At 46.4% G+C, this 15,775-nt stretch overlaps 1 protein-coding gene across 1 annotated transcript in view; it reads right to left on the bottom strand.

Moving 5' to 3' along the window:
• Positions 1 to 15,775, bottom strand: part of DIS3L2 (DIS3 like 3'-5' exoribonuclease 2) — a 157,308-nt gene that overhangs the window by 82,275 nt on the left and 59,258 nt on the right. Inside the window, exons 5-7 of the mRNA XM_032224928.1 lie at positions 12,347 to 12,432; positions 9,093 to 9,340; positions 2,893 to 3,066 (exon numbers count right to left, since the gene is read on the bottom strand). Coding sequence (XP_032080819.1) covers positions 2,893 to 3,066; positions 9,093 to 9,340; positions 12,347 to 12,432 — 508 coding nt within the window. The remainder of the gene's footprint in view (positions 1 to 2,892; positions 3,067 to 9,092; positions 9,341 to 12,346; positions 12,433 to 15,775) is intronic.

Consider the following 15,775-nt stretch of genomic DNA (forward strand, 5'->3'; position numbering starts at 1 on the left):
ATCTATCCCACCTGTTCCTCTTGTCTTCTCTCAGCCCAAATTTCAGAAGGAAGCTGTTCCACTGGTTAATTGTTCTCGCTGTCAGGAAGTTTCTCCTCAGTTCTAAGTTGCTTCTCTCCTTGATTAGTTTCCACCCATTGCTTCTTGTTCTGCCCTGAGGTGCTTTGGATAATAGCTTGACTCCCTCTTCTTTCTGGTAGCCCCTGAGATATTGGAAGACTGCTATCATGTCTCCCCTGGTCCTTCTTTTCATTAAACTAGACATGTCATTCTGTCCATCCATGGTCCACACAGATTTCTTTCCTTTTCTCCTTCCTTCCTCCTTCCTTCCTTCCTTCCTTTCTCTTTTTTCATTACTTTCTTTCTTCCTCTTCTTTCTTTCTTTCTTTCTTTCGCTCAATTGTGGTCTTTTCCTATCTATCTATCCCACCTGTTCCTCTTGTCTTCTCTCAGCCCAAATTTCAGAAGGAAGCTGTTCCACTGGTTAATTGTTCTCGCTGTCAGGAAGTTTCTCCTCAGTTCTAAGTTGCTTCTCTCCTTGATTAGTTTCCATTCATTGCTTCTTGTTCTGCCCTCAGGTGCCCTGGAGAATAGTTTGACTCCCTCTTCTTTGTGGCAACCCCTGATATATTGGAAGACTGCTATCATGTCTCCCCTAGTCCTTCTTTCTATTAAACTAGCCATGCCCAGTTCCTGCAACCGTTCTTCCTATGTTTTAGCCTCCAGTCCCCTAATCCTCTTTGTTGCTCTTCTCTGCACTTTCTAGAGTCTCCACATCTTTTCTCCAGGCCTAATCTATCTGAGAGGTTTTCGGGGGCAGACTGGCTGGCTGGGGAATTCTGGGAGTTGAAGTCCACCCATCTTCAAGGGGCCAAGGTTGACCAATGCTGGCGTAGAGGTATCTCAAATGAGGAAGAAGAAGAAGAAATCAGCTCCGAACCACGGGGGAGGGGAGGAATCTCCTTCAAGATTCTCATTTATAAAAGCAACAGTTAATTAACTGGGCCCACTGGGAAAGCAGCAGGCTCATCTAGCCATGAATTGAGATTTCAATCAAACTTCTCTTCGGGCCTCATCTGTCTCCTTCAGCCGTAACCTCCCACCTTGCAGGGAAGAGGCTCAGAACGCCTCCAAGGTGCTCGGAGGGCGGCATATAAAACACCCAACAGGCTTTTCGCATGGACAGCCATCCATCCACCAGGCGGGCCCATCAAACTCTCTGGCTCAACAAGGCTGGATAGTTTTTAGCTCCTGGCTTTTTATCTTTTGGGGGCTGAGAAAGTGCAGCTGGTTAATTCCGCCTCTGCTTTCAGGGTCCTTTGGAAAAGGGAACACGGCATCCTCGTTGCGAAGGATGGGAGGAAGGGAGGGGAAAGAAGGAGGAAGGGAGGGGAGGAAGGGAGGGGAAAGAGGGAGGAAGGGAGGGGAGGAAGGAAGAGAGGGAGGGAGGGGAAAGAGGGAGGGAGGGGAGAGAGGGAGGGAGGGAGGGGAAAGAGGGAGGAAGGGAGGGGAAAGAGGGAGGAAGGAAGGGGATGAAGGAAGAGAGGGAGAGAGGGAGGGAGGGGAAAGAGGGAGGGGAGCGAGGGAGGGAGAGAGGGAGAGAGGGAGGGGAAAGAGGGAGGAAGGGAGGGGAGGAAGGAAGAGAGGGAGGGAGGGGAAAGAGGGAGGAAGGGAGGGGAGAGAGGGAGGGAGGGAGGGGAAAGAGGGAGGAAGGGAGGGGAAAGAGTGAGGGAGGGAGGGGAGGAAGGAAGGGGAAAGAGGAAGAGAGGGAGAGAGGGAGGGAGGGGAAAGAGGGAGGGAGGGGAGCGAGGGAGGGAGAGAGGGAGGGGAAAGAGGGAGGAAGGAAGGGGATGAAGGAAGAGAGGGAGGGAGGGAGGGGAAAGAGGGAGGAAGGGAGGGGAGAGAGGGAGGGAGGGAGAGAGGGAGGGGAAAGAGGGAGGGAGGGGAAAGAGGGAGGATGGGAGGGGAGGAAGGAAGGGGAAAGAGGAAGAGAGGGAGAGAGGGAGGGAGGGGAAAGAGGGAGGAAGGGAGGGGAGGAAGGGAGGGGAAAGAGGAAGAGAGGGAGGGAGGGGAAAGAGAGATGAAGGGAGGGGAGGAAGGGAGGGGAAAGAGGAAGAGAGGGAGGGAGGGGAAAGAGGGAGGAAGGGAGGGGAGAGAGGGAGGGAGGGAGAGAGGGAGGGGAAAGGGGGAGGAAGGGAGGGGAGGAAGGGAGGGAAAAGAGGGAGGAAGGGGAGGAAGGGAGGGGAGGAAGGAAGGAAGGGTGGAGAAGGAAAAAGGGAGGGAGGGAGGGACGAAGAAAGGATGGATAAATGGATGGATGGATGGAGGGAGGGAGGGAGGGAGGGAAGGAAGGAAGGAAGGAAGGAAGGAAGGAAGGAAGGAAAGAAAGGTTGGATCTTCTACAGCCAACAACAGCCTGAACACGCCCACCAATGCCTTATCTATAAGCAAGGGAGCAAACCCCTCTCCCTCCTATCACTGATCATGTTCCCTAGTTGGGTCATAAAATGTCTGAAAGAAAACCACTAAGCTCAGGGAGGACCCCACCGTCTCCTCCTCCTCCCCCTCCTCCCAACCCCCCCCTCTCTTCCAGCACTGATGATGTTCCCTAGGTGGGTCATGAAACGTCTGCAAGAAAACCACCAAGCTCAGAGAGCACCAAGGGCCCCTCATTTCAACCCCGAGCTTCAAATATTCTCTTCTATCAGATCTCCTTTGGCTACAAAAGGACTCTGGAATATTCCAGCGGTGGGAAAGGAGTGGGAAGGAGAGCTTAGCGAAGCAATCAGCCTTAAAGCAAAGCCTTCCCCCCCCCCGCCCCCCCGCACCCATCCCGCATTCCAAGTGTCTTGCACCAAACTGGACCCCAACCAGCGAAGGGATGGAACTGACCTTAAATCTCTCCTCCTGGCAAATTCATCGGAAGGGATGGCCCATGGGAGGTTCTGCGGAAGGCACTGCAGGACATCCGGAGAGAAGTCCGAGGTGTCCACCCCATATTCTGCCAGGATTCCTTCTGTTTCCGGATCAATTTCCCCTGCCCGTCCGAGACTTTGGGCCAATTGCCTGCGGAAAACAAGTCAACCATGACAGGGGCTCATTGACACATCTCCAAGACATCTGACAGCTGCCCTTAGAAAGGAATAGAATAGGAATAGAATAGAATAGAACAGAACAGAATAGAATAGAAATTGGAGAATAGAATAGAATCGATATTGGAGAATAGAACAGAACAGAAGAAAACAAAATCGATATTGGAGAATAGAATAGAATAAAACAGAATAGAACAGAATCGATATTGGGGAATAGAATAGAACAGAACAGAATAGATATTGGAGAATAGAATAGAATAAATATTGGAGAATAGAATAGGAGAATAGAATAGAATAGAATAGATATTGTAGAATAGGAGAATAGAATAGGAGAATAGAATAGAATAGAATAGAATAGAATAGAAATTGGAGAATAAAATAGAATGGGAGAATAGAAGAATAGAACAGAATAGAATAGAAAAAAGGAGAATAGAATAGAATTGAATTGAATAGAAGAATAGAATAGAATAGATTGGAATAGAATAGAATGGAATGGAATAGGAGAATAGAATAGAATACAATAGAATACATGTTGGAGAATAGAATAGAATAGAAAAACGAAATGCACAGGTACAGTATAGGTGGCACCTTCCTCAACAGTAGTAACCGTGAAAGGGATCTTGGAGTCCTAGTGGAGAACCATTTAAATAGGAGCCAGCCGTGGGCAGCAGCTGCCAAAAAAGCCAACACAGTTCTAGGCTGCATCAACAGAGGGAGAGAATCAAGATCCCGTGAAGGGTTAATACCACTTTATAAGGCCTTGGAAAGGCCACACTTGGAATACGGCATTCAATTTTGGTCGCCACGATGTAGAAAAGATGCGGAGACTCTAGAAAGAGTGCAGAGAAGAGCAACAAAGAGGATTAGGGGACTGGAGGCTAAAAGATATGAAGAACGGTTTTAAGAAGAGATTAGATAACCATTTGTCTGAAGTGGTATAGGGTTTCCTGCCTAGGCAGGGGGTTGGACTAGAAGACCTCCTAGGTCCCTTCCAACTCTGCTACTGTATTGTATTGTATTGTACTTTGTAAGCTACCTTTATAGTTACCAACCTGAAGTTGCACAATCAAGCGTAAACATAGCAACTTGTGCTAACAATAATTATGAGTCATTTGTTTAAAAAAAGACGTTTCTTCCATTGTAAACTCGGGGAATTATCTCCACCATGAAGGAAGCAGCCTCAGGTTACAGGAAATGTAGAGATTAAACAATGGAGCAGGATTCAACCAGGTGAAGCTTTCTGGGCAGGAACAAGCAGTGATTCACCCTGACTGGGCTGGGAGTGAAATTATATAGAGCAGGTGTCAGGTGAGACGGAGAAGTAACAGATCCTAGCTTGTTGGACAGGTGACATCAGCTGTCTCCAAAGATTTGGACTTTTAATCCCATTGTTTCCAGTTGGCCAATGTACCCAAAGGCCACCAGGTTGGAGAAGAATGAATGAGGCTGTTAGACACACACGCACACAGGTATTTCCTTTCTGGTGACACACAATTACTCATCCTTCTCAAGAAGTCAAGGTCGAGGCAAGGATGGAAAATTTGGTGTGCTCTACATTTCTCCTTTATTCTATGCTCCAAGTAAGGCTGCTTGTTAGTTTCGAAGTTGTGTCCAACCCATCACGACCCCATGGACCACGTTCCTCCAGGCCTTCCTGTCCTCTACCATCCCCTGGAGTCCATTGAAGCTCACGCCAACTGCTTCAGTGACTCCATCCAGCTACTTCCTTCTCTGCCGTCCCCTTCTTCTTTTGCCCTCCATTGTTCCCAGCATGAGGCTCTTCTCCAGGGAGTCCTTCTTCCTTCTCCTTAGGTGGCCAAAGTATTTGGGTTTTAGAAGATGATAGATAGATAGATAGATAGATAGATAGATAGATAGATAGATAGATAGATAGATAGATAGAGATAGAGATACTGTAGATAATGTAGATAGAGAGATAGAGAGAGAGAGAGAGAGAGAGAGAGAGAGAGATACTGTAGATAGAGAGATACTGTAGATAGATAGATAGATAGATAGATAGATAGATAGATAGATAGATAGATAGACAGAGAGAGAGAGAGAGAGAGAGAGAGCGCTTTAGTGACTCCATCCAGCCCCCTCCTTCTCTGCCGTCCCCTTCTTCTTCTTTTGCCCTCCATCGTTCCCAGCATGAGGCTCTTCTCCAGGGAGTCCTTCATTCTCAGGTAGCGAAGTATTTGGGTTTTAGAAAATGATAGATAGATAGATAGATAGATAGATAGATAGATAGATAGATAGATAGACAGATAGACAGACATACAGTGGAGAGAGAGAGAGAGAGAGAGAGAGAGAGGGAGAGGGAGAGGGAGAGGGAGGGAGGGAGCGCTTTGGTGACTCCATCCAGCCACCTCCTTCTCTGCCATCCCTTTCTTCTTCTTTTGCCCACCATCGTTCCCAGCATGAGGCTCTTCTCCAGGGAGTCCTTCCTTCTCCTTAGGTGGCCAAAGTCTTTGAGTTTCCTCTTCAGGATCTGGCCTTCTAAAGAGCAGTCAGGGATTGATCTCCTCTAGGACTGACCGGTTGGATCGCCTTGCAGTCCAAGCGACTCGCAGGAGTCTTCTCCAGGACCAGAGTTCAAAGGCCTCCATTCTTTGGCATTCCACCTTCCTTATGGTCCAACTTTCACAGCCATCCATTGCAACTGGGAAAACCACAGCCTTGACTAAACACACTTTTGTTGTCAGGGTGATGTCTCTGCTTTTTAGTAGGCTGCCTAGTTAGAAACATGGTCATTGAGTGAATCTGGCTTCCCCATTGCCTTTGCTTGTCAGAAGGTCGCAAAAGGAGGATCACATGATCCAGGGATACTGCCACTGTCATAAGCATGAGCAGGGGTGGGGGCCGACAGTCACTCCTGCCCGTTTACTTGTGGGCACACTGCGCACATGCGCACTGCAACAAAAACTGCTCTGCACATGTGCAGAAGCAAAACAAAAAAGAAAAAGTTCGGGGGTGTGGCAAGCCTGAGTCGCTGCTGGTTCCAGTGACCGAGGTTGCCAAAACATTACCAGTTCGGCCAAACCGGGCTGAACCGGTCGGAACCCACCACTGAGTATGAGCCAGTTTCCAACGGTCTGAATTTTGATCCAGTGACGATGGGGATGCTGCAAAGGTCGTACGTGTGAAAAACGGTCAAAAGTCACTTTTTCCAGCTTGAACGGTCGTTACAAGAATGGTTGTAAGTCAAGGACTACCTGTCCTACTTTCTCTCTTGGATGAATTGATGATTGCTAGATCACGCCAGAGTAATCTTATTGCATTCTTTGACAAAGTGACGAAATTAGTGGACCAGAGGAATGCCGTCGATATAGTTTACTTGGACTTCAATAAGGCATTTGATAAGGTAGACCATAATCTACTACTAGATAAAGTAGAAGAATGTGGGTTGGACAGCATCACCACCAGATGGATTCGTAACTGGCTGACCAACCACACTCAACGTGTCGTCCTCAATGGAACTGCATCTACATGGAGGGAGGGATGCAGTGGGGGACCCCAAGGCTCTGTTGTGGGCCCAGGACTCTTCAACATCTTCATCAATGATTTGGATGAGGGAATAAATGGGGAACTCATCAAATTTGCAGATGACACCAAGATGGCAGGAATATCCAACACTCCAGAAGACAGGCTTAAGATACAGAAGGATCTGGACAAACTTGAACATTGGGCACTATCTAATAAAATGAAATTCAATGGTGAAAAGAGTCAGGTTCTACATTTAGGCAACAAAAACGAAATGCACAGGTACAGTATAGGTGGCACCTGGCTCAATAGTAGTAACCGTGAAAGGGATCTTGGAGTCCTAGTGGACAACCATTTAAATAGGAGCCAGCCATGGGCAGCAGCTGCCAAAAAAGCCAACACAGTTCTAAGCTGCATAAACAGAGGGATAGAATCAAGATCACATGAAGTGTTAATACCACTTTATAAGGCCACACTTGGAATACGGCATTCAATTTTGGTCGCCACGATGTAGAAAAGATGTGGAGACTCTAGAAAGAGTGCAGAGAAGAGCAAGAAAGAGGATTAGGGGACTGGAGACTAAAACATATGAAGAACAGTTGCAGGAACTGGGTATGTCTAGTTTAGTGAAAAGAAGGAACAGGGGAGACATGATAGCAGTCTTCCAATATCTCAGGAGTTGCCACAAAGAAGAGGGAGTCAAGCTATTCTCCAAGGCACCTGAGGGCAGAACAAGAAGCAATGAATGGAAACTAATCAAGGAGAGAAGCAACTTAGAACGAAGGAGAAATTTCCTGACAGTGAGAACAATGAATCAGTGGAACAGAAATTGCCTCCAGAAGTTGTGAATGCCCCAACACTGTAAGTCTTTAAGTAGATGTTGGATAGCCATTTGTCTGAAACAGTATAGGGTTTCCTGCCTAGGCAGGGGGTTGGACTAGAAGACCTCCAAGGTCCCTTCCAACTTTGCTATTGTATTGTATTGCATTTTTACCCATGCTTCAAGCTTTTATGTTTGCTAGAAACGAGACAGTACATCAGGTCTACAGCTATTCAGCTGATTCAGACAGGTTCAGGTGAGCCGGTAGCATCGACAATCAGTTGGCCCCGCCCAGCCGCCCCCATCTTATCCTGTCCTTTATTTCCTGCTTTTTAGCTCATCTCAATTTCCAGTGATGACTTGGAAGGGAAGCAGCGCAGCTTTGAAATGCTCAATTTTCAGGGCTGCGCGCGAGCATTTTAAGCGTGCACACTTAACAACCAAACCGGTTGTTAAACCGACAGCATCCCACACTGCAGGTCTTCTACTCTTCTTGGACAACTTTGTGGTTTCTCCACTTACTGCCGCAACTGCAATCAACCTGGAACTAAGGAGGCATTTCCTGACAGTGAGAAGAATTAATCAGTGGAAGGGAAGTTGCATCCAGAAATTGTGGGTCCTGTAACACTGGAGATTTTTTTTAAGAAGAGACTGGACAGCCATTTGTTTGAAAAGGCAAGTCTGGTGGAGGGACACATCCCTAAATTATATACCTGTACTCAAATTGCTTTTGTTTCACACAAGTCACCTTCAGGAAGTGTGGGGAGCCAAATGTCAACTTGTAAAGCATTTCCATGTCTCTTATCAAGTTGACATTGGAGGAAAGGGGGGGAGAGTATTCCACGCATACCTTCGGCTACAGTTGGATCTCAGATTATTACAGGAGGAGTGAAATTTTACAACCTGCTGCAGCACTTCGTTGGTGAATGTGATTTATGACACAGACTGAGGGGAGGGGAGACACAGGGGTAAAGTTCAGCCATCATTAAACTGAAATCAGATCTGACTCCACGCCGCTATTGCCGAAATGTTGCTCCTAATAAATGACTGGATTTCTTTTGAAACTTGGCTTGAGGCTCGTAGGTTAATTAGGGCATCTTTCGGAAACCTGACAGGTATAGGGGGCAGGGGGTTGGATTAGAAGACCGCCAGAAGGTCTGGAGATTAATAAACACGAAGAACAGATGCAGGAACTGGGTATAGCTAATCTAGAGAAGAGAAGGACTACGGGAGACATGGTAGGACCCAGATTGTGGGGGCGATATGCTGACTCTGTAAACCGCTTAGAGAGGGCTGAAAGCCCTATGAAGCGGTATATAAGTCTAACTGCTATTGCTATTGCTAGCAGTGTTCCAGTGTTTGAGTGGCTGACAGAAAGAATAGAGGGTCCACTTATTCTCCAAAACACCTGAAGGCAGGACAAGAAACATTGGATGGAAACTAACGAAGGAGAGAAGCAACCTAGAATTAAGGAGAAATATCCTGACAGTGAGAACAATTAGGAACAGCTTGCCTCTGGAAGTTGTGGGTGCTCCAACACTGGTGGTTTTAAAGAAAAGACTGGAGGGCCACTTATCTGAAATTGTATAGGGTCTCCTGCTTGAGCGGGGAGGGGGGGGTTGGACTAGAAGACCTCCAAGGTCCCTTCCAGCTCTGTTCTACTGCTACTTATGCCCCTCTTCCATTCAACAGCCACCTACCCAAGGGCAAAGTTGCTATCTTCCCGCCAATCCACAATGCGACAGATGAAAAGTATGCTGGAGTAGTCTTCGGGGCACGTGGCAAAATCAGGAGGGCAGTCGGCCAAGGCCACGTACGCGCGAGGCACTCGGTGGTCGGCCGGCGAGAACATGGCGTACTTGCGGAACAAGTCGCTGTTGCGATCGGTCAAGAGGCGGATGAAGCCCATGGCTGTCCTGGTATGCTTCTTCTCCAATATGTAGACCACCTGACAGAGCCAATAGATCAACAGTTAGGGGCACTTTGCCAAACAACATTGTCAGTGCAAGAGGGTTCATGACTTGGCAGAGACATGGGTAACAAGGTCAGCCAATGAATAAGCATAGCAACTAAGTCAGCCAATGAGGGCTGTTGGGAAAGAGTTGGAACCTGGGCGTGGCTTAGCTATGCAGCTCTGAGTCTGTGCTGAGCTCTAAACTAGTCTGCTGCTCTGAACTGAAACTGTTCTCTCCTCTGCCTGCGTTTTGCTTGTATTTGCTGCCAAGTTGTAAAAACCTGCTTTTGGTATTGTATATTTACTTCATGTGTTATATTATATATAAAGAGAAGTTAATGAATCCTGCTGAATCAGTTACCTGTGTGTGCTTTCTGGATGTGATTGCTGCAAACTCTGACAAACATTGCTTCTAATAAAGGACAATATTTGTAGCTCAGAGTTGAAGCTCTTTGGAGAAAAAGTCATTATTAATTATTTATTATTATTATTAATTAGACTTATATACCGCTTCATAGGGCTTTCGGCCCTCTCTAAGCGGTTTACTTTTTTTTTTTTTTAGCAAATTGAGTCAGCAACTTGCCCCCACAGTCCGGGTCCTCATTTCACCCACCTCGGAAGGATGGAAGGCTGAGTCGACCTTGAGCCAGTGAGATTTGAACCGCTGAACTGCAGATAACAGTCAGCTGAAGTGGCCTGCAGTACAGCACTCTAACCACTGCACCACCTCGGCTCTCAACTCTGTTCTGATTGTGATTCTATTTGTTAAATTTATTTGCCACCTGTCTTCCCGTGGGCCTCCTTTAGGGAGTTTGCAATAATAAACAGGATTTTAAAAAAATAGCAGTAAGATAATAGGGCCTATGAAATATACAATGAAAAAGGGACACCACAAGAATACATCCCTATGATACACACACACACACACATTTTGAATGTACAAGAGCTTATGCCAAATTCCAGGGAGGGCATTTGTTTCTATTCATGGCTTGCAATTTTTATCTTAGTTTAATTTAATTGACCATAAGGAAAGCTGTGTCACGCTGGGGCTCAGGACCCCGGACAGCACCCCGAAGTTCAGGGTAGCTGGTGATTAATTTTAAAGGAGATTCGGGTTAACGTCAGGGTTCCAAATAGCATCCAAAATTAAATCAGAGTCCGAGGCAAAAGATTCCCCAAAGTTCCAATTGATGAAGGGAGCCATGTTGGCACATCTGGGGAAACCCGAATCTGAAAGCTTCCCGGTTTCCCCCACTCAACTGAAAGTTCAAGATTTTGCCCCCAGACCCACAAGTCCATCACATGGTCCAATCTCCCACTGCCATGCTGGCAGCTTCCACCCATCCAGTTCTGGCCAGGTGCAGAGACAAAGGATGACCTGGAGTTTCTAAGAAGAATGTTATTATGGCTACATATCACCCAACTCCATATCATCCCCCCCCTCCCATTTTCCAACAATAGAACTTGAATAGTAGAAAATGTGGCAGGCCTGAAGTCCAAAGGAAAAGATGACTTGCAGGTCTAACAGACTGAATGCCAAAGAATGGAGGCCTTTGAACTCTGGTGCTGAAGGAGACTCCTGCATTGAGTCCCTCGGACTACAAGGCCATCCAACCGGTGAGTCCTGGAGGAGATCAACCCTGACTGCTCTTTAGAAGGCCAGATCCTGAAGAGGAAACTCAAATCCTTTGGCCAGAACCTGGCAGGGAGAAGGAAGAAGGACTCTCTGGAGAAGAGCCTCATGCTGGGAACAATGGAGGACAAAAGAAGAAGGGGACGGCAGAGAGTGAGGTGGCTGGATGGAGTCATTAAAGCTCTATCTATCTATCTATCTATCTATCTATCTATCTATCTATCTATCTATCTATCTATCTTATCTATCTATCTATCTATCTATCTATCATCTATCTATCTATCTATCTATCTATCTATCTATCTATCTATCTATCTATCATCTATCTATCTATCTATCTATCTATCTATCTACAGTATCTATCTATCTATCTATCTATCTATCTATCTATCTATCTATCTATCTATCTATCTATCTATCTACAGTATCTATCCATCTATCTATCTATCTATCTATCTATCTATCTATCTATCTATCTATCTATCTATCTATCTACCTATCTACCTACCTACCTACCTACCTACCTACCTACCTACCTACCTACCTACCTACCTACCTACCTACCTACCTATCAATCTCAAGTACTTTGGCCACCTAAAGAGAAGGAAGAACTCCCTGGAGAAGAGCCTCATGCTGGGAACAATGGAGGGCAAAAGAAGAAGAAGGGGACAGCAGAGAAGGAGGTGGCTGGATGGAGTCACCAAAGCGCTCTCTCTCTCTCTCTCTCTCCAGTATCTATCTATCTATCTATCTATCTATCTATCTATCTATCTATCTATCTATCTATCTATCTATCTATCTATCTATCTACAGTATCTATCTATCTATCTATCTATCTATCTAATCTATCTATCTATCTATCTATCTACAGTATCTATCTATCTATCTATCTATCTATCTATCTACAGTATCTATCTATCTATCTATCTATCTATCTATCTATCTATCTATCTATCTATCTATCTAGCTTTCTATCTTTCTATCTTTCTATCTTTCTATCTTTCTATCTTTCTATCTATCTATCTATCTATCTATCTATCTATCTATCTATCTATCTATCTATCTCAAGTACTTTGGCCACCTAAAGAGAAGGAAGGACTCCCTGGAGAAGAGCCTCATGCTGGGAACAATGGAGGGCAAAAGAAGAAGAAAGGGACGGCAGAGAAGGAGGTGGCTGGATGGAGTCCCCGAAGCAGTCGGTGTGAGCTTCAATGGACTCCAGAGGATGGGAGAGGACAGGAAGGCCTGGAGGAACGTTGTCCATGGGGTCACGATGGATTGGACACGGCTTCGCGACTAACAACAATTTAATTGATGAACTGATGAGTTTGGGGTGTGTGTGTGTGAAAAAATGAAAGAAATAATACCTTTGCAGTCTTTTGAACACTCTGTTCTGGATTTGAAGTCTCTTCCGGTTTTGTAGCACGGGCAATGCAAGTTTCCAGATCTTTTCCTAAAATAAAATAAAATAAACCATGCAAACCAATCAAATACATTCCCCACATTTGGATCCAAGTTCCTCCCTTTGCCTTTTTAAAATGTCCCATCGTGGCCCCGTTTAAGGGCCAAATGTGAGGGGCTTGGAAAGGAGCAAATCCATGATATAAGAAAATTGTGAGCCGCGGCGTTTCCAGATTCCTTCTAACCAGCAAGCAAGAAAAGAAATACGGTCCATCGTGCACATCTGCTAAAATCAAAACAAGCCCAAGGTTTAGGGGGGGGGGGGAAACCCTCTATACCAACCATAATAAACGTAATGGTGGAAAACATGTTTTATTTCTTCAACACAAATAAGAAGTTGGAATTTCTTGGCGCTTCCGACATTGGGGTCATTTAATTTGTTACTGTACATAAACAGTCCCCTTTGGAAAGCTTGCATTCATTAAAATGTTTAACTTCCTCTCGAGAACGGTCAGCAAATCTCAGAAAATGCGCATTGAGCCTAGAAGGCCTAAAACTGCATCTTCTAGCGGTATCGTCTTGCGTGAGGTCAAAAAGCCTCGAGAGAAAAACCACATTTGGGGAAAATCCCAAAGCTGCTTTTTTTCCCCCCCCAAGAGGCGACTGGACTTTCTGGTTTTTCGTTTGAAGACTTTTCGCTTCTCCTCCAGGAAGCTTCTTCAGCTCTGACTGGATGGTGGGGAAGGGAAGGATTGATGTTCCTTGCAGTCAGCTGGTCATTTGCATCCTTTTAGAGGGTCGTTGAGGCCACTTGGAGGTTTATCTGTGTCCTTAGGTGACCCTCAGGATTCATATTCCTTGCAGTCAGCTGGTCATTTGCATCCTTTTAGAGGGTCGTTGAGGCCACTTGGAGGTTTATCTGTGTCCTCAGGTGACCCTCAGGATTCATATTCCTTGCAGACAGCTGGTCATTTGCATCCTTTTAGGGGGTCGTTGAGGCCACTTGGAGGTTTGTCTGTGTCCTCAGGGTCACCCAAGTGGTGCAAATGGTTCCTGTAGTCTGCAATTTTGTTTCCTCTGGAAATCCATTCTTACTCCCACCCCATTCGAAGGGTGTTCATCCCAAATTGCATAGCTAAAAGATAAGCCTCCAAGTGGCCTCAAGGACTCTCTCAAAGGATGCAAATGACCAGCTGTCTCCTTCCTTCCTTCCTTCCCTCCCTCCAAGCTCCCTCCTTCCCTTGCATGGTGCACAGTGGTTAGAATGCAGCATTGTAGGCTAATTCTGCCCACTGCCAGCAGTTCAATCCTGATCGGCTCAAGGTTGACTCAGCCTTCCATCCTTCCGAGGTGGATAAAATGAGGACCCAGATTGTTGAGGGCAAGAGACTGATTCTGTAAACTACTTAGGGAGGGCCATAAAGTCCTGTGAAGCAGTATATAAGTGCGACTGCTATTCCTTCATCTCACTTCTCCTTCCTTCCTTCCTTCCTTCCTTCCTTTTTCCTTCCCTCCCTCCCAACTCTCTCCTTCCCTTGCATGGTGCGCAGTGGTTAGAATGCAGCCATTGTAGGCTAATTCTGCCCACTGCCAGCAGTTCAATCCTGATCGGCTCAAGGTTGACTCAGCCTTCCATCCTTCCAAGGTGGGTAAAACGAGGACCCAGATTGTTGGGGGCAAGAGACTGACTCCGCAAACCACTTAGAGAGGGCTATAAAGCGGTATATAAGTCTTAAATGCTTTGGCTAGAGCCATCCGTTCACTGCAGCGTTCCAGGTGTTGAAGCCTGCAAAGGAGGATGGCAGCCCTTTAGCATCCAGATGTAGACAGATTGACTATCCTTCCCTCCATCCATCTACCCTGTTTCCCCAAAAATAAGACCCAACAGGAAAATAAACCCTAGCATGATTTTTCAGATGCTCATAATATAAGCCTTACCCCCCCAAAAATAAGCCCCAGTTAAGATCATCAGCCAGACGGATGCTATTAGTGCCATATTTCCCCCCAAAATAAGATCTTAAAAGAAAATCAGCCCTAATGCATCTTTTGGAGCAAAAAAATAATATAAGATCCAGTCTTATTTTGGGGAAAACATGAGAAATTCTAAATTCTCACTTTTATTATTTTTACATGTAACTTAAGGCGGAAAATATGCCTAAGGTGGGACTAGAACTCCCTGTCTCCTGGTAACTGGTCCAAAGTTACTCAGCTGGTTTTCATGGTCAAGGTGGCACTAGAACTCATAATCTCCCATCTGATTGACTAAAAGTCACTCAGTCAACTTTCATGCCCAAGATGGGACCAGCTCCCGATGATTGACCCAATATCCACCCATCCATCCATCTAAATTCTACTTTTATTATTTTTACATTTAACTTAAGGTGGCAAACGTATCCAACACAATAGCAATAGCAATAGCAGTTAGACTTATATACTGCTTCATAGGGCTTTCAGCCCGCTCTAAGCGGTTTACAGAGTCAGCATATCGCCCCCACAGTCTGGGTCCTCATTTTACCCACCTCGGAAGGATGGAAGGCTGAGTCAACCCTGAGCCGGTGAGATTTGAACAGCCGAGCTGCAGAACTGCAGTCAGCTGAAGTAGCCTGCAGTGCTGCACTCTAACCACTGCGCCACCTCGGCTCCTGGACTGGACTAAGGTCACCCAACTTGCTTTCATGCCTAAGGCGGGACTAGAACTCCCCGTCTCCTGGTAATGGGTCCAAAGTTACCCAGCTGGCTTTCACAGTTAAGGCAGAACTACAACTCGCAATCTCCTGGTGTTTGACCAAAAGTCACTCTGTCAGCTTTCATGCCCAAGATGGGACTAGAACTCACCAGTGCCTGATGATTGACCCAAAGTCACCCAGCCGTCTTTTTTACCTAGGATGGGACTAGAATTCACTACCTCCTGGCGATTGGCGCAAAATCACCCAACACCCTTTCATGGCTAAGGCAGGACTACAAATCACCGTCTCCTGGTGATTGGCCCAAAGTCACCTATCTGGCTTTCATGCTGAAGACGGACTAGAACTCACCGTCTCCCATTTCCTGCCTGGTGCCTTAACCACTAGACCAGTGATGGCAAACCTTTTTCGCCTCGGGTGCTAAAAGCACACAAACACACACATGCTATCGCGCATGTGACACACACACAGCCCCGTTACCCTGCACATGCGCAAATGGCTTTTTGGAGCCTGGGGAGGGCGAAAACGCCCACCCACCCCCGGAGGCCAGCCCGTTTTCTGACTTCCGGTGAGCCCGGTCGGTCTGTTTTTCACCCTCTCTAGGCTCCAGAGGCTTCCTCGCAGCCTGGGGAGGGCAAAGAAATGCTCCAACACGCAAACCGGAAGTTTGGGAATGGACTTCCGGGTTGCCCGTTAGGCCATTTTTCTCCC

The sequence above is a fragment of the Thamnophis elegans genome, chromosome 10 (genome assembly GCF_009769535.1).
Source record: "Thamnophis elegans isolate rThaEle1 chromosome 10, rThaEle1.pri, whole genome shotgun sequence".
NCBI classification, from domain to species: Eukaryota; Metazoa; Chordata; class Lepidosauria; order Squamata; family Colubridae; genus Thamnophis; species Thamnophis elegans.